This window comes from Brachionichthys hirsutus, unplaced genomic scaffold (assembly GCF_040956055.1).
Source record: "Brachionichthys hirsutus isolate HB-005 unplaced genomic scaffold, CSIRO-AGI_Bhir_v1 contig_790, whole genome shotgun sequence".
NCBI lineage: Eukaryota > Metazoa > Chordata > Actinopteri > Lophiiformes > Brachionichthyidae > Brachionichthys > Brachionichthys hirsutus.
In genome coordinates, this window is record NW_027180324.1 from 240,001 (window position 1) to 258,601 (window position 18,601).

At 40.6% G+C, this 18,601-nt stretch overlaps 1 protein-coding gene across 1 annotated transcript in view; it reads right to left on the reverse strand.

Moving 5' to 3' along the window:
• The window catches only part of LOC137912750 (protein TANC1-like), an 87,485-nt gene that overhangs the window by 7,996 nt on the left and 60,888 nt on the right, over positions 1-18,601 (reverse strand). The window contains exons 10-17 of the mRNA XM_068756886.1: positions 15,327-15,558; positions 14,092-14,258; positions 11,619-12,226; positions 9,840-9,948; positions 9,481-9,603; positions 6,382-6,618; positions 6,058-6,243; positions 5,358-5,436 (exon numbers count right to left, since the gene is read on the reverse strand). Of these exons, the coding sequence (XP_068612987.1) occupies positions 5,358-5,436; positions 6,058-6,243; positions 6,382-6,618; positions 9,481-9,603; positions 9,840-9,948; positions 11,619-12,226; positions 14,092-14,258; positions 15,327-15,558 (1,741 nt within the window). The remainder of the gene's footprint in view (positions 1-5,357; positions 5,437-6,057; positions 6,244-6,381; positions 6,619-9,480; positions 9,604-9,839; positions 9,949-11,618; positions 12,227-14,091; positions 14,259-15,326; positions 15,559-18,601) is intronic.

The window sequence follows — 18,601 nt, forward strand, 5'->3', positions numbered from 1 at the left end:
ATTTGTCAGCGTCTCACAAATGTTAATATGAGAACATCCTGGTCTTCAAAGGGAAGAAAAAGCTGACAAAAGCTCATCTTCCTGGCCTCATTTATTGTTTGGGTTTGACTTGTATTACCAATGAAGCTGCTTATTTGATCTTATCCACTGTTGGATCTTAACCTGAGAGTCTTATCTCAACTCTGTTCCAGACCACCAACAAAGGAGTCTAGATCACTGTCTGTTAAACACAAAGTCCTTATTCACCGTCCCTCCACCAGACCCAGGACTCTCCAGCAACAATAAAAAGGTTCTAAACCAATATTTTAACCAGTGCTCTGCAGAGAAACAACCTGCGATAGTTTTAGCAACACATGCAACGGCCCTAAATGGTCATTTCTGACTATAGATATTGATCTTTTAAATTGTCTCTATGTACCATTGCTGTAATAGTTGACAAAATGTCAATTGCAAAGATTGCAGATCATTTTTGAAAGGCCACAGAGACATTCATTGTTTTGTTTTTTTCACAAAATGGCACAATCAACACACAATGGGAACAAAGTGGATAAAACATTAAACATTCAAATTCATTCAGGCTGAATGAATTTCAACATTGGAAAACAATTCTGTAACTCATAATGGGAAAGTTAAAATTCTTCATTTGGGAGCATGCATTTCTTTTTATTTTCTTCCCAGCATGTAAGTTTGGATGAAGACTCTTCGCTCCAAAAACAAAGTTAAATAAAAAATAAATGCCTTGGAGACATATCTTCTGCACTTTCAGAAAAAAAACTGCCGTTTTTCACTTACTGTAAGACTAAAGAGCCTCTTTTCTCCAGGCAAAGCCATAAATAGCTGCCTGGAATCGCTCAAGCTCTGCTCTTATTAGACAAGCATGAAAATTGAGCTCTTTGTACATCTGAAAGAAAATAAGAGCAGAATCATGTTCAAAGGAAGAAACATCTTCAAGTGAACATGCTGTCTTTATTTAGAGACTATTGGGAGAGGAGTTCAGAGGTCTGACAGAGAGCTGTCACATGGTGCGTCAACAATCACTTGAAGCTCAACATCCAAATCAATTAGCTCATGGTGGACTAATGGAGAAATAAGAGGCCCGAGAACGGAGCATGAAGAGGTGGGTCCAGATCCGTAAAAGCATGGAATGGACTCTTGATGCTGGTGTCCTCTTCTGGAAGAAACACAGCAGATGGGTCTTCCTGAGGAGACTCATATCCTTCAGTGTGTGCGACAGGATCCTGGATATATATCTATATATATATATATATATATATATATAGATATATATTATGGCATGCCGTTCAGGAACTTATTATATATATATATATATATATATATATTATGGTATGCCGTTCAGGAACTTATTATATATATATATCAAAAGTGCTGGAATATATATATGAAAAGTCTGAGAATATGGACCGAACTATGAAAAGTCTGAGAATATGGACCAAACTCTGGAATATATATATGAAAAGTCTGAGAATATGGACCGAACTATGAAAAGTCTGAGAATATGGACCGAACTCTGGAATATATATACGAAAAGTCTGAGAATATGGACCGAACTCTGGAATATATATTTTGATATATATATTCGGATATTTTCAAATATATATTCAGACATTTTCATATATATATTCAGACTTTTTCATATATATATTCAGACATTTTCATATATATATTCAGACTTTTTCATATATATATTCAGACATTTTCATATATATATTCAGACTTTTTCATATATATATTCAGACTTTTTCATATATATATTCAGACATTTTCATATATATATTCAGACTTTTTCATATATATATTCAGACATTTTCATATATATATTCAGACTTTTTTCGGTGCCACGCCCCCTCGCCGGCCAAACTGTTCTGGCCTGATACGGCACTTGACAGGTCACGTGACGGGGTCGAAGCTGCCTGCCCCGGAACATGCATAGCGCCGTTCTGGCTTTATACGGCACTTGACAGGTCACGTGACGGGGTTGAACCTGCCTGCCCTGGCTTTATACGGAGAATTGCATGTTCCGGGGCAGGCAGCCCCGACCCCATCACGTGACTTGTCAAGTGCCGTATCAGGCCAGAACGGCGCTATGCATGTTCCGGGGCAGGCAGCTTCGACCCCGTCACGTGACCTGTCAAGTGCGTGTCAGGCCAGAACAGTTTGGCCAGCGAGGGGGCGTGGCGAACAGCTGTCGGCACGCCAGCCATCACGTGACTTGTCGCGCGTCAGACGGACACCCACAGCATGCATTACATTACAAATACAGTCAAACATCCTGTCTAAGAGGAGCGTTTCAAAAAAAGCCCTTGCGGATTCGTTTCAGGGCGTTCATCATCTCCGCATTGAGGATATCCGGCACTAGATTTCAAGCTGACTCCATTTATGACACAAGATCGATCTGGCGCCCCGACCGGGAACCGAACGGGCGCAACCGGGGTGTGAGTGCGGAACCCTAACCACTACACCGCGGCTTTCATAAATATATTCCCGTGCACCGAAAAAAGTCTGAATATATATATGAAAATGTCTGAATATATATATGAAAAAGTCTGAATATATATATGAAAAAGTCTGAATATATATATGAAAATGTCTGAATATATATTTGAAAATATCCGAATATATATATCAAAATATATATTCCAGAGTTCGGTCCATATTCTCAGACTTTTCATAGTTCGGTCCATATTCTCAGACTTTTCGTATATATATTCCAGAGTTCGGTCCATATTCTCAGACTTTTCATAGTTCGGTCCATATTCTCAGACTTTTCATATATATATTCCAGCACTTTTGATATATATATATAATAAGTTCCTGAACGGCATGCCATAATATATATATATATATATATATATATATATATATCTTCCATCTCTGTGGGGTACCAGGATAGAGGCACTGAGTTTTGGCTCCTCAAGCTCATAAGGGGACCAACTATGTAATGAGGTCGTAACGGGACAATGTGGAGGTAGTGGTGGCGAGGAAGACGAGGATCAGACAAGCTGTGGCAGATGGGCGGCCCACTCAGCCAGCCGCATCGCACCAAGGCGTACGAGAGCGTGCTTCAGGCTCTCATTTAGTCACAATACCCGAGACGCCAGACAACATGAACACATTATATCTATAGACGTAACGAATATGGCTTGCAAAGGACAAGGCTAATGCAACACAACAATCTGCTGGGCTCTGCCTTGAGCTAATCCTGATGCTGTGCAACATACCAATGAGAATAACTGTGTGCAGGTGAATTAGCTTTCTTTTCACAAGCTTTTCATCCTAACTCTCTTCACTAGGGAACAATTCTGCCCCAACTGAAACACTGGAGACTGTGGGCATGTTTGCATACAGATGCAATATTCAATAGTGTAATGTAAAATAAATGATCACAGTAACAGATTATCAGAACTGTATAAAGACAGTGGTTTAAAGGGGATATTTCAGGGGCTTTGTTGGATTTGGAATGATCTGCATCAGTCTTGTATAATAAATCTGCATTCAGAATGCTAAAATGAATGAGGTGACACTGCCCAGTTCAAATCTATCGTTTGTATAATGTTAACATAAGTCATTTTATTGTTTTTAATTGAGCATTGCTCGCTATGAAATAATAATTTTAAGTAAAATGACATGAGTCCTCTACACAAAACCAACTGTGGATGAGCCTGTATCTTGTCTTCAACGTACTGCATGGACTGTACTTCACATGCATTCATACAGTAGTAACAGAAACTGCAATGCGAGGCGTCTACTCATCAGGAGGCTTAATCATCCACACTGTCACTCACCACCAACGGCGCATCCACTAGACTAGGACCAAATTAAGGTTCAACATTGAAGGGCACTTGGTGGACTGCAGGGGTCAGAGATCGAACCACCAACCTTCTGATGAGTGGACGACCTCCTGAGCCGCAGCCACCAGGAGAATGTAAAAGTATTGAAAACCAGTTTGTGCCAAGGGTTTGGAAATCACTTCACTTCAGCTGAGGAGTGCACTCACTGAGTATTTCCACGTGTGGCCTAGCATGTCATTATCGTGTTCAAGAGCACACTGGCTGTGATTTAGCATCCACTTTGTAAGAGCCAAGAGGTCAATGCTGCAGCAGCTACAGGTGTAGATGGAAACTACTCGGCTAAATGTCAGGTTTAGCATTGCGATTCAAAGCTGGAGCAGCAAATGGACGGCACAGAACGCAGACCGCTGCATCAGAGGAAGCAGCAAGAAGGGCAACGCTTTGTTTCTGGCCTGCAACTAGTCCTGCAGTTATTTAGAAGCCAGAAGTCACAGCAGAAAGGACTTGAGACAGCCTCTCCACTAACAGGATGGCCTACATTCCTTGCAGCAATAAACTTATCATGGTCAGTCCTTCCAGTTTACAGCTGAGACAAATACAAATAGACTATTATTAAACTTCTCTTCTCTTCATCTTTTCTGTCATCAAAATCATCAAACGCTGTTGTCAGATATGTGGTGTGATTTGAACATTTGTAGCTCTGGATCACCAAACTCTGGGAGCAGAAAGCTCACATTGAACATCTGATACAATTTACACTGCATAGTGCATACAGTATATCTGAAGTGTGACTGTACTTGTACCCTAACATTCTATCTAATAAATATATTCATCATCACCTTACAGAACCTGCTAGAAATATATTTACCTATTTTTTATATTATTATTTAATCTGGAATCTTGACCACTTTGTCGTAGTCTTATATCTTCTGTCCATGACAAATGACAAGAACAGCTGCAGCTGTTTACACAAAATAGCATCAGCAGCATTAACAGACTAAATAAGTCAATATTTGGACCCTTGAAAGTGGAATATCTGTCACACTAAGGCTTTCATGATATCATGACAGTTAATATGGTTAAAATAAAGCACTATAACAAAGTTATGCCAATGTCTCTTAAAATGTGTAAAATTATCTTCAACTTTTAAGTTTATCTTTCCTTTTTTGCTAAAACTGTGAACAAAAATAATCACAGATTATGAAGAGTCTGCCACCAGATGTAGCAAATAAATAAAACATCTTTACTATTAACAGAATATTAATATTTACTTTTTACATTTCATTGTTCCATTCAACACCAGAATAATAAGTAATACTACTTAACTCTTTACTACTTTACTCTGCCTGCATTCAACTACCTGACAACTACCACCCCCCCCTCCCCCCGTTAAAAAACGGCCCCTATGTTTGGTTCTACATAGAACCCCGAGCAGAAGACACGTGAGGCCGTCCTCTGCAGTGCACAACCACAGATGTTCCGGAATACTAAAATAACAAGTAATGCCAGGGAGTCACATAACACAAAAAAAGATGGATGAAATCATACCTGTCTCTCCCCACAGAGTGTCGTGGCTATCAATTCTCACAGCATGCTCATTATTCAATGCCAGCAAGCCCCTCACAACCTGCCAAATAGAGACATTTAGATAAATAGCATACTGTTCCTGCATAAGGCATTAAACAAACAGTCACACTTTTCAAGACGTGCACATTTTCCAACAGAATAAACCACGTGTCGAAGCAAATAATTAAAAAATAATCACAGACGAGTCGAGATCTACAGTAACAAGGTCAAGCAAGTTGAGCCTAATCTGATTAATACTTTAAAGGGGTCTTCGCTTGGCCCGGTTCTGTTAATCTAAGCCAGGCCTTGGAATCAAATTCCAACTAATGAGGAAGCCAAACTAAACCTTGAGCCTGTATTGCACCTGGGCTGCTGAAGGCACTGTGATTGATCCTGCTTCAAACACACAAGGCCGAATGCTTTGAACTTCAAGTCGTCATCACTGAGAACAAGACGTACTTATTGTTCCCTCTGCTCTCTGGAAGCATTTGTTGAAGTTTGTCGTTAAAATGTGTTTTGAGGTACAACAACCCTTTTGTGCAGAGTGTACTCATTTTTTTATTTCATTTCTTTGAGGTGAGATAGCGTTTCACCAACAGGACATAAAAGTGTCCCCTGGTATTCGTTATGTAAGGGTGATTGTGTGTAAAGTAAAACATGTGCATGTGTCAGTCAGTCAGACCTGTGTGTGTCCCATGCTGGAGGCTGCTATCAGAGCCTGCTGCAGAGCTTTGTTCTTCAGAGCGCAGTCCTGCTGCTGCCCCTCAACACTCCATTCTTCCTCCAACAGGTACTGGATAATCTCTGGATGTCCTCTGAGAGCCGCATGGACAAGAGCACACTGGCCACTCTTATCTACATGATCAATCTGAAAATACATTAGAGAAGGGTTAATTTTATTACACCAAAACAAACTAAACACGCCCAACGCTTGCATTAACTGGACATTTAAATAGCTGGGTCTCGTGCTGCCTTAATGTAGCCTCACGTAATGTTAGCTCCTCACCTTGGCCCCACACTTGCAGAGCAGCATCACTAATCCCAAGTGTCCTGCAGCAGCTGAGAAGGAGAGGGGATGCATGCCATTTTCAGACACCACCTCTACACTCGCTCCAAACTCCAATAGCAGGGCTGCAATTTCCTGGTGCCCAAGGTGGCACTGGACGCAAAGCACTGGCGCGTTGTTCAGAACCTCTGTGCGGTAATTCACATTGGCCCCGCCCAGCATCAGCAGACGACTGACCTGTTTATACAAATTAAAAAACAAAGCACATGCAGCTCGGTTTGAACATTTTCAAAGGCTTAGTATCTGCCGTCCTGTATTATCTGCAAACATAGGCTTTGTAATATTTCCTTTCAACTGAACTGAAAAAGTATTGCATCATCTCGAAACAAAATACAGACATTGACATGCTGCAATGCAGCCACATGACGGCCATGGATTTAACTCCATCAACATTTATCTCAAAGGTCTTTACAATCTACAAACCAGAAAGAAAACCATAGATTGCAGACCGTCGCCTCCAAAAGACTATTCGATCTTGTGAGACAGTAAACAGGGCTTCCGGATCAGAGGGGCCAATCCTGCTCTAGCTTGCTGCTCCGGAACGTACTACACAACACCTTCTGGACTCTTTTTCCCATCATGCCACTCGTGTCCCTCTCTCTTAAAGTAACACTCCCATGTTACAGCACAGGCACAATTCCTGTTCATGTAAAAATAATTCTAGAATCTGGATCCAGATCCGGATCAACGCCGTTCTCGGGGAGGACCGAGCCACGGACAGAACCTTGCTTGTGTCAAGTCGATTGGGTTACTAGTTTTTGAGTTATGCGCTCGGACAGACAAACAAACAGACAAACAAACAGACAGACAGACAAACGGACCCAATTGCAATACCCTCGCCTCCTCTTCGGCGAGGGTAATGACAGCCCATCTATCATTTGATTTTCAATTCAGATCAGGAAGGACTTTGCAAACTGGACTGAATTTGTACAGTTTTCTATACCCATGAATGTTTACAATTTTATGATCATTGATTTGAGAACTCTGTATTCAATGACTTATTTAAACAGCAGCAGAACCGATTTCTGAGAGTCCAATATGCACTTGGTTTTACCCTTGTAATTTCTTTTGAAGCAAAAGCTCATATTCTTTAAACCACTGGAGATTTTCCCCCAAACAAAGGTCAGACGCTAAATGAAGTGGTCACATTCTGCTGAATGCAATTATTAAGTGTGCTGTTCTCTCCTAGAATGAGGAAATCAAAATCAAAGCTAAGTCGAACGGAACCACCGAGCCAGAAGAATATCTGACAACATGAAATGAAATTGTGTGTTATTTGTTGGAGCCACTGTGGAGCAAATTAACAGCGATTCTCTAGTTTTCCCAGAGGACAGTGCAAGGTCATTCTGTAAATGTCTCTGTGAGTGATGTTCCACTTCCACACAATAACTGGCTAATAGATAACGATGACAACCAGTGACGGAACAACCCTGAAATGTTCAGAAAAAACATTGGACGATTTAGAATATATCATAGCAGGAAGAAAGAACAATGACCCTCTCCCCTCAAAAATATTACCAGGACTCTAACAAGCCCTGCTGCTGAGATTATCTGCAGATTATATTTATGGTAACAGGAACGGTTTATCCTTAGACGACTTTGTGTTTCCCCATTAATCTTGTCCTGATCTTTTCACTCCTCTTATTTCATTTTCCCCCCCATCCAGGCCACTATTTCATCAACTATCAACTTTTCGATTTCCTGCAAACATTTTTAATTTTCTGTTTCTTCTATAAGAAAAATAATAGCTAAGAGCATTATATGAAACAGCATATTAGTTCAGGTACAAGATGCAAACTGAACAAACCTTTTATATCTAACCTCTTATTTTTCTCTTGCATTCTAAAAGCAATAACAAAGATGCCGTCCTGCTCACCATTGATGATTGGTCGGTCTTCTATCACCGACAAACTGCCCTTATTTTTATTTTCCAATTTACTCATCACTACATGAAACACATTGCAAATAGATCACTTTCATTGTCCTTCTTTATAATGAAACAAAAACGTGTTTACAATATTCTCAATATACTTCATATCTTGAACATTATATTTTGTAATATTGCTCCCACATAGAATTTCTCACTCAGGAACTGCAATTGCATGATCAAAGCACGTTTTGGGGGAGGATCCAGACTCCCCCGATAACATGACCCCCCCCAAAAAAGGGAAAGAAAAGAAGAAAACACCATGAGGGAGAATGGAAAAAAGAAACACAACCCCAATAAGGTAAACTTTGGCTCCGACCTAGCTTGACATAAAAATATACAAATTAGATAAATGCTAACTGTCAAAAGTGTTGCGATAGAAACTCATGCATGAAAAACACGTTCCCCTCACAAAAACAACTAGAAAACGACAATCAGAGATTGCAGACCCTTGCCTCCAAAAGACTATTCGATCTTGTGAGACAGTAAACAGGGCTTCCGGATCAGAGGGGCCAAACCTGCTCTAGCTTGCTGCTCCGGAACGTACTACAAGAGTCCTGGACTCTTTTTCCCATCATGCCATTTGTGTCCCTCCCTCTTTTTCCCCATCATGCCATTCGTGTCCCTCCCTCTTAAAGTGACAGTTTACAGCACAGGCACAATTAAAAATAATTCTAGAATCTGGATCCAGATCCGGATCAACGCCATTCTTGGGGAGGACCGAGCCACGGACAGAACCTTGCTTGTGTAAAAATTTCAAGTCGATTGGGTTACTAGTTTTTGAGTTATGCGCTCGGACAGACAAACAAACCCAATTGCAATACCCTCGCCTCCCCTTCGGCGAGGGTAATTCATTAAAAATCACTTAAATAAATGTAAGGCGATTCATTAAAAAATAAAAGCAAGCAGAAAAAATCAATTTCAATGATGTTCATTGCTTCTACTCAAGCACTATTGCTTTTCTGATAACAGCCCGGCAGCATTGATGGAACAAATGACAAGTAAGGGAATGCATCACTTTTTGTGGTTTTTCATGGCGTTTCCCACTGAGTCTCTGACTAATCATAATTTGATAAATCACATGTGATCTGAAACATTTAGGAAGGCTTTACCTTGACATTTGGTGTGTAGAGATTCCTCAAGGAGGCCAATGCTGCAGAGAGACCATCAGCACTGCAGCTGATCCACAAGGCCTGCAGCACGCTGGATGAAACACCTGTTTTCTTACTCAGGCCCTGCAAACACATTGATAAACACAGAAACAAATCTATCAATGTGCACGTATATATTAAGTCATTGAACTTGAGCTGCAAAAGACATCACTGTTCCTCTTCACATCCCAAAGCTTGTCCTCTGGTGAACTCTTCTCACTACCTGCATTAATTAACAGTGGGCGCCATGGAATATCTAAAAAGGATGGCTTTCAAGCAAAGATGAATGAAGCAAGTATGTATTGGTCCCACAGCTGTACCTTGAAGATGTGTGCTTTCAGAATATGATGTCCAAGTTCCATGGTCTGCTGGCGATTCAGTTTCCCCTCTTGGCGGGAAAGCATGAAAGCCATGAGAGCATGGCCGGTCCTGATTTAGAAAAGAAGAGAGGACACTCAGCTGTGAAGCAGACTAATAATGACAAACTTAACATTCTAGATATGTTTTTATAATACAATTTCATTTTATTCAAGATCTGGATTTGAGCTTTTCTCTAAAACTTCTTTAAATTCTGGTCATGAAAAATGTCTTCTTGTTTCCACGGGCAACTCGTTACTATTTTGAAACAAATGCTCAGTAATGCCCTCCAAAGAATGGAAAAGAGTGTGAAACCTCTGGGTTCTCCTTTCCGTCCTTACTTTACTACAATCTGTAATTAATTAATCCAAAGTAGAGCTTCATTAAAGGGCAAGCATAACTGCAGATAACGTTAATCTGGTTAAACTTCTCTCTCTGTGCCTGTGAACAAACAGAAAAGCAGTGCAGCCAGCTTTTGTCTGGAAGTGCACCATTCCCTGTGCCAGACTCTGATGCCTTTGCTTTGTTAATGGTAGCACTGGAACACTGTGAATGACCAGAATATGAAGCTCGGCTCCGGTCCATTTAGTGACTGCTGTGGGAGCAGAGGTGACACTGATGAGCAACAGGGAAGACGCAAAGCAAACCAAAATGATATCATCCAATTTATTAAGTGGGAATGACTGAACTCTCTAATGTGGGTGAAGGGGCTCAGGAATTACAATTACGTAGCTCAACTCCAGCAGATGAGCCTAGAAAACAGGGCAGGAAGGGCACAGCAGGATGATCTGATCATTCGCTGCAGCCTGAACGCTCTTCAGGTGAGATTCAAAGCTCCATTTCCATTATAGTGGATGTTTTCGGTTGGCAGGGAGACAATGGTTAGAAGACTCACTAATATAGAGACATTTACCAAATGAGTCCAATACATTTTAGGCTTTCACCTCTTTGAGACTGGGATGAAAACCCACTGGATTGCTCACAATCTGTAGTTATTCCGTGTAATGAATCTCGGTATGTTGGCAGCATCCGTTTTCTCTTATGAAAGCAAGTTGCAAGCATATCCCATAGGAAGCATGGGATAGGCTCCAGCAACACCCTTGATCCGTAAGGCGGACAAGAAAATGAATGACTAATTAATGGAATTATTTTTTTATATATATTTGCATATCGTTAGCCTGATAGCATAATTTGGCCAAATTGTGATATAATTGTGATGTGACTCATGTCCTTTTTCTTGTTTCTTGTTGTATGACTTCGGCTATTAGGTTATCGATAAGTTTATTCTGTACATGCTCACAACTCCACTGCCAGCGTATCTCCACTCGTCGTAACAGCGATTTCTTGTAGCTAAACACACTTGAAAATTTTTAATTGAATAAATCCGTCGTAACTTTAAGTGAGGACCACCTGTAAATGACTGAATTTCATTCAACTTCCTGCATAGGATAGAAATCTCTCACAACATAGTTATTGATTCAAACATCGTAGGTTCATGGCAGTTTAGGTTTCAAACACACAGGTGGCAAAGATTTACAAACTGCAAAGAAAGAATTCAGAAACAAACAGAAGTACTGAAGTTCTTATGAGTACAAAGACCACTACAAGGAATAATATGAAGTTCAACTACGATGTGTGGTGAGAGAATCGTTATGACTGCAGACTCGTCATTGCAGTAATAGTATAATCCTGAAGGGAGAGCTGCTGAGCAAATACATTTGCTTAACAAGCAGATGACTGACCTGGGGTCACAAAGGAAGTCTGTACTCTCGCCGTCAGCTCTCCACACCAGCCACTCTCTGAAGGAGGGATGGCAAAACATGCGTGTCTTGTCCCGTCGTTTGATGAGGAAGCACGAGAGCAACTCCATCCGCTGTTGGAAGTCTTCCCATTGGAGCTCCCCGTGGACGAAGGGGGCATTGATAGCCTGGAACAGCTGCTCGTCAGTCAAGGGGTGCAGGGAAGCGAGCGCTACGTTGAGAATGGGTAGAGAGCGCTCAAAGGCTGAATTGGTCATAAACTTTATGTTGCACTGTAACTGGTAGAGCTCTGCCAATGAGACGGGGACAACTTTGTAGCTGGCGCTCTTGATCACGAGGTGGTCTCTCTCAAACAGGTCCAATGTGAGTTTTAGATACAGGTACGAGCCCTGGCTACGTGAGATCAGGTGGCTACTGAGCTTCCCAACAGTGATCGGGTCAGCCTTCCCATTCAGGCTAATATTGTTCAGGATATCCCTGCTACCATTGATGCGGTACTGGATATATGCGTTGAGGTCGTCGTTAATTTCCTTGTTATCAGAAGAGTCATCCAGAGAAATCTTAGAGAAGGGCAGAAGGCTGGTGATCTCCTAATGAAGAAACAAGATCAAGGTACAGAAAAGAAGTTAGATGTGAGGAGACCGATCCAGTTCAGAAAACATCCAAATTAAAAATAATCTAATTGTATCTCTTATTTTCTAAGGATAATCTACTGATTTCATGGCTGACTTTTGTAGTTATTAAAAATAAATGTTCAGTTGCAACTTGCTGGGTTTTGAAAGATGGGCAAAAAGAATGCAATCTATTGATAAAACTCCTCTCGGTTGTCACACACACAGCTTCCATAATTTAACCTGAAAATTTTAAATTGCTGTTGCCGAAATGGGATAAAGTGTTTAACTTTTAACTGATAGCATGTTGATCTGGCAGAGGTCTGCTGGAAAAAGCTTTATTATTAGCTCATCTCTACTAAACCAACTACTGTGAGGTACTATGTGAACAACCGACACTACGTACATGTGTTTTCACATTTCCAGGCGCTAATATAACTCTAAATACAATTGTTTGTAATTCTCCTTTTTCAGATAAAGATTATTTTCAATGTAAAATTTCATTCGTAATACCAAAATCCACTTTAAATGTTAATTTGATTTCCAAATGAGGCACTTGAGTTGAGGGGATTTAATAGAAGATGTACAATCATTTTATTGGAAAAGAGCTACTATCATATTTAATGAATTATTATAACGTGTTTGGTGCCTGTGAATACATTTCAGTGAGGAACATACTGTCTTCACGTGGGACAAAAACCCAGACTGTGTCACACATGGGTGGAGGAGAGGTGGGTTTAAGCGGTTTAAGATGAGGTCTGAGCCAGAGCTCATAGTTTAATCTCTGTCCTTAGGGTTGGAGGAAGCAATGCATCATCATCATCATCATATATCCTCCAAACCTCAGCCTATCTGAGGCTGCACAAACATTGCCTAAACAAGATAAGGCTTCTCTTTTTCAAAGATAAAGTACAGCAAATAGACACACAAACTCTTGTATCTATACATGCACCAAGTCAGAGAAATGCACTTGTCATAATCCTAGAGGCCTGTGAATTGCTCACAGATAGGTCTATTAGTCTATCGTCAATATTCTGAACTGTAACGCCTGGGCAAAATTCTGCTTGCTTGAAGAGTAAAATGCATCGACACAGAAATATAATGATGTTACAATGCTTCTTTTAAAGAATAAACATGACTTTTCATTGCTACAAGAAAGATTTGTCTATTATATGTAGTTTCCTTGGACATAAGAAACTGTCCAACACGTTTATAGGCTGTGAAACAAATTTTAACTCAATAAGAACCTGCTGACAGAAAAAAATTCTCTTTTAAAGTCAACTTGGATTTCCATGTTCTGATAATGATTAATTAATAAAGGTGAATATATAGCTATGGCATGCCGTTCAGGAACTTATTATATATATATATCAAAAGTGAGGTCTGAGAATATGGACCGAACTCTGGAATATATATATGATGTAGGTGTAGTGTAGTGGCTAGGGTTCCGCACTCTCACCCCCGCGGTCTGGGAGCCAGATCGATCTTGTGTCATTAATAGAGTCAGCTCGAAATCTAGTGCCAGCAATCCTCAATGAGGCTTGCTTGTACTGTAATACGTGCTGTAAGTGTCCGTCTGACGCGCGACAAGTCGCGTGATGGCTGGCGTGCCGACGGACACAGAATCAGTGTTGGTATGCTGACATGCTTCTTATTCTAATACAAGTTGCACATTCTTTATTTTGACCATGCATGCACACCATTCATGTGCACACGTTACAGAAGCAGGCTAATTTAAAATACCCTCTGTTTGATGACTTTAATTATATGTTCTTCCAAAGACATATATATAATATGTTAGATAAGCTTAAAATATTGCTTATAATTAATGAGCTCTTCCTTACCACTAAATTGACCCGAACAGTGACCACCACTTTAAGCCACGGGGGGAACTTGGTAATGATCTTGGTGATGAAAGAGGCGATGGTGTCTCCGTAATCAGGCTTATGGAACTCGGCTTCGTTCAGACCATCTATCAAGATTATGTGGTCTTCCTCTGGAATCTTCTGCTCTGGAAACACACAGAAAACCAGCAAAGCTCATAACAGCGCTAGCTGTCAAACCTGCTCTGTGGGGACTCTGTGGGGCAGAGAGGCTGTTTTTTGAACGCAGTAAGTAAACCCTTTCTCAGTGTCGTGGTCAGAGTGCCTTTACTAACAGCCTTCACACTCACATCACGACCTACTAAAATGTAAAATTACAGTCCATACTTTCACTGGCTTTTGGCTTTCTCTCACTCTTTGATAAGGGCATACATTTATAATAGTCTTATTTAGCATACATATGTTTGCAAGCTGAGCAGAGACTACAGGTGGCTCTGAAAGGAACTACAGATAGTCCTCACTTACCGACCACGGTCGTTCCAAAGTTTAAACGTATGTGTTTAGCATCAAGGAATCTCTGTTATGCTGAGCGGAATGCACTGGCTGCAGAGTTGTGAGTTTATTACGCAGGTACAGTATAAATGTAAGTATAAACATGTTTTCATTCATCGATTAGTTTTCATGTCTGCTTTATCCACCTTTTGGGTCACGGGTGTTGCTGGAGCCTATCCCATCTTTTCTATGGGCGAGAGGCGAAGTATAACCCGGAAGCGTCACCAGCACATCGCATTTTTACCACACAAAATGTTGGCCAAGTTGTCGGTCAACGGAGGTTTTGTGGAACGGTGAAATCGTTATGCGATGGGGTCTTCGGACCGTAACTCCGTCGTTAAGCGAGGACCACCTTTACATAATTTCCACTTCTGCCAAAGGTGAGTGTTGTTCTTATTAAATAACATGAAGCTGGGTAACACCAGAGTAAGTCCTCAAACATGAAATATATTGTAAGACCTGGTTTCAAGTAGATGGAAGAGTAAAGGACAAGCCCTTCAATAGTTTTACTTTTTATTTTTTTTAAAGCAGCACCTATTTAGAGTTCTATTTTGAAGAGCTTTGGTTGACTGCAGTTTTATTTGACGGCCAAATCCTCCCTTTGTTCATGTTATCTGGTATGTTTGTATGCACAGGTGGAACAAGTGCATGTTACTAAAAGCAAATGAATAAAAAGTAGATAACAAACATGAAAGCTGTATTACCTTTACGAAGAGTAGCTAATGGCTCAAGGACACCCCTTCGGAAAGCAGCCATGGGGTCTTGAACACAGGAGCGCAGACTGAGCATGCTCTGGAGGTGGGGCTCTTTCAACAGCAGCTCCCGGTAGCCACTGAGCTGGTGTGCTCTGCACAGCAGGGCAGCAATACTATGTACAAACTCTGGAACCAGGCAAGTGTATGTGTTATCAGCCTGGCAGTAGTGATACGCCACAACCTGGAACACAAGGGACAGGCAGAACACATTTTAAAAATGGATATTTCAGACGTAGGAAGGTGTGTTAAGACAAAGAACAGAGCATTCATTAGGGTTTATCAATTTATATCAATTCTGTGAATACAGCAATGAGACTTTTTTATATTCATTGCACAAAGTGACTTGTCAAGTCTGCTTTAGAAGGAAAAGGAGGGACACAGATGGGGAAGGAGGGAAGAGTTGGAATGGGGATGTATGATTTAAATTATAGGCACACGTTTCCAGGGCAGCAGGAGGATGGAACAGGTGAGCTGTTCCAACACTGGCTTCACGCCTCCTGCTGCTTCATATCACCGCATCACCAATGAAGACCAGGTTTGGGAAATTCAGTGACTAATGCCTGGCTTTCATCTGTAGCTGCAAAGAGGACTGCCAAGTTGGTTATTTGCAATTCCACCTATCGAACAATAAGAGTGCATGAGTCAAATCCTTTGGACCAAAGCATAGCCGTCATATAGAGGACAGGTATTCAATAAACTAACACAACTGTTGAGTTATAATTCTGAATGTATATTATTTATAATTGACAATGTTGGTACATGCTTAAGTCAATAAATAATTGTCAAGTCATGGAGATTTATGTTAAGCAATATACCAAAGTGGCACATTAAGCATTAACATCAATGTTATGGTTCTGACTTCAGAACCCAGGCAAATAATAACAACTAGAGTGACCTGCTGTTTGTATAAAAACAAGAGCTTTGGATGAGTGAAAAAGAAACTGCAGATGCTGGAGTAGAGGAGTGTTTCAGACTACGGCTTCATCACCGAGCGACAGTCTCAACAAATGATGTTGCAGCATTCTGCAGTGCACCTGCAGGTCTATCTACAGGCACAACCATTTCTTTACTATTATTATTTACTGAAAAGAAATGCTGAAAAACATGTCACAGGAGTAAGACATAACATTTGTCATAAACCACAAACTGTGAAGGCATATGTGCCCCTTTTATGATACCCCATTTAAATCAATGATTGAAAAGATCTGACAAAATCTGACAGAAGCTGGCAAGTGTTGCATCAGTATTCAAACATCCACAGAGCGGAGAACAGAGGCATATAAAATCGGCTGCTGGAAACACTTCCCCACAATAATTGGCTTGAGGGATTTTGCTTGGTTTTCCTTGACTTTTATATGAGCCTCACCGGCATAAAGTCAGCGATTTGATGCATGAAGTTTAGCATTCCCTGTTGGCAAGGCAAACTGCACACCAGTTATCTAATGCTCTATTTCACTACTGAGGACAAGGCAAGAACGCTAAGTCCTACCTAAAGGGAGGCAAAAATATAATGAGTAACATTAAAAATGAGGACAAAGCAGGATCAGTGACAGAGTCCCATTAGAAAGCTGTGTCACACATCAAAAGGGCTAACAACCTGCCATCACAAAGGTATTCAAATTGAGTGAATGCCATTATGAATAAAAAAAACCCTCTCAAACGCAGTGGTTCCCAATCTTCCTTGTTAAAAGTCTCTGCAGGTAAAAACAATGCTGCAGTTATTAAAATCCACTGCGACTTCCAATATTTCCAAAATGGACTGAATAGCTCCTGCAGAGTATGCCCGTCACCGCTTGGCACTCCTGGCTATGTTTTTATAAACAGCACATCTAGCGATCATTTCATGATGTTGAATACAAATTTGTAAGATCTGATGGTCGGAAAATGACTTCGGATGAGATGAACGCAAGAGATAAAGCTAATAATCCACAAGCGGCTACATGCAGCTGCTCCTCTAATGAATGTGTGATACAGAGTCCATTTCGGAGAAGGTACTGATAGGGTCTAACCCAGACATGGGCAAACTAAGGCCCGCGGGTTATTTAATCCGGCCCGCCCAATTTGTCCAAATTATATCATTAAATAAAGTTGTATTATAATTAAACCTCATTCATTTGACCTTTTCCCTGTAATTTTTACAATGAGCCTTGCATATTCATGCTTTGCTACCTGTAAAAGGCCAAATCTTTTTCATGTAATTGTTTTTACATGTCATTTATATTAGTTCACACAAAAACTCCATCCATCTTTTCCTGACCGGCCCCTCTACCAAATTTTAGAACCCATTGTGGCCCGCGAATCAAAAAGTTTGCCCACCCCTGGTCTAACAACCTATTGTGATCACAACTGGATAAAGAATTGTGGAAATATCCTCCAACCTCTGTTTGGCCCACAATAAAGAGGACAGCACTACAATAAATCTATGAGGAGATGAAGAGAAAACAAATAAATACAACCCCTTTGCACATAGCAACTATTTTGCACTGAGATTGTGTTGTTTACGTCACAAAAATTAGATGGAAATGCCCTACTTCCTTGGAAGGTTAAAATATATCTTAGTAGTGCAAAACAGGTGAAAAATCAGTGGACCAATATTTCTGTGTTTTTTCCAGCTGTGGCTCTTTCATTTATTATTATTTTTTTTTTTTTAAATGTCAGTAACTTTCTCTCTTCCCTCATTAACTGCTGTCTCTCTACTGTTCACCATCCACTGAGGTGTTAAAATGTCCTTGGAAAATAAAGAACTTGCCTTGTAAAAGAAATATCATGATCTGTTTTATTTCTCATAGGCCATCTGGTGTTGCCAATGCTATTATATTGTGTTGCACTGGTGTCATAATGGGCTAAATGTTCACATTGGGTTACGCATAGGGTTATTATTATGGGGTGTCTGGGTTTGGGCATTTCAAACTATGCAGTGTTGCTGCTCAAACATAATCTTGTTGCACTACAATGACAATAAATCTTTGAAATCTTGAATCTTGAAGGAATTGTGAGAATCCACTCAAAAAAGTGATGTTTCAGGGATAGAGTCTGATTATATTCTTCATGCGTTACCATGGCAGCATATAGTAATGCGCCATTTTCACCCTACACAATGCAAATTCCTTCCCCTGTGAGCTAACAGGGCATACTAAAGACCTAAGCAGAAGTTGTATATCCTCCCACTCCATTGCTGTTGCATTTATATGCCGAGATGCTGCAGACATCAACACTGCTTCTCA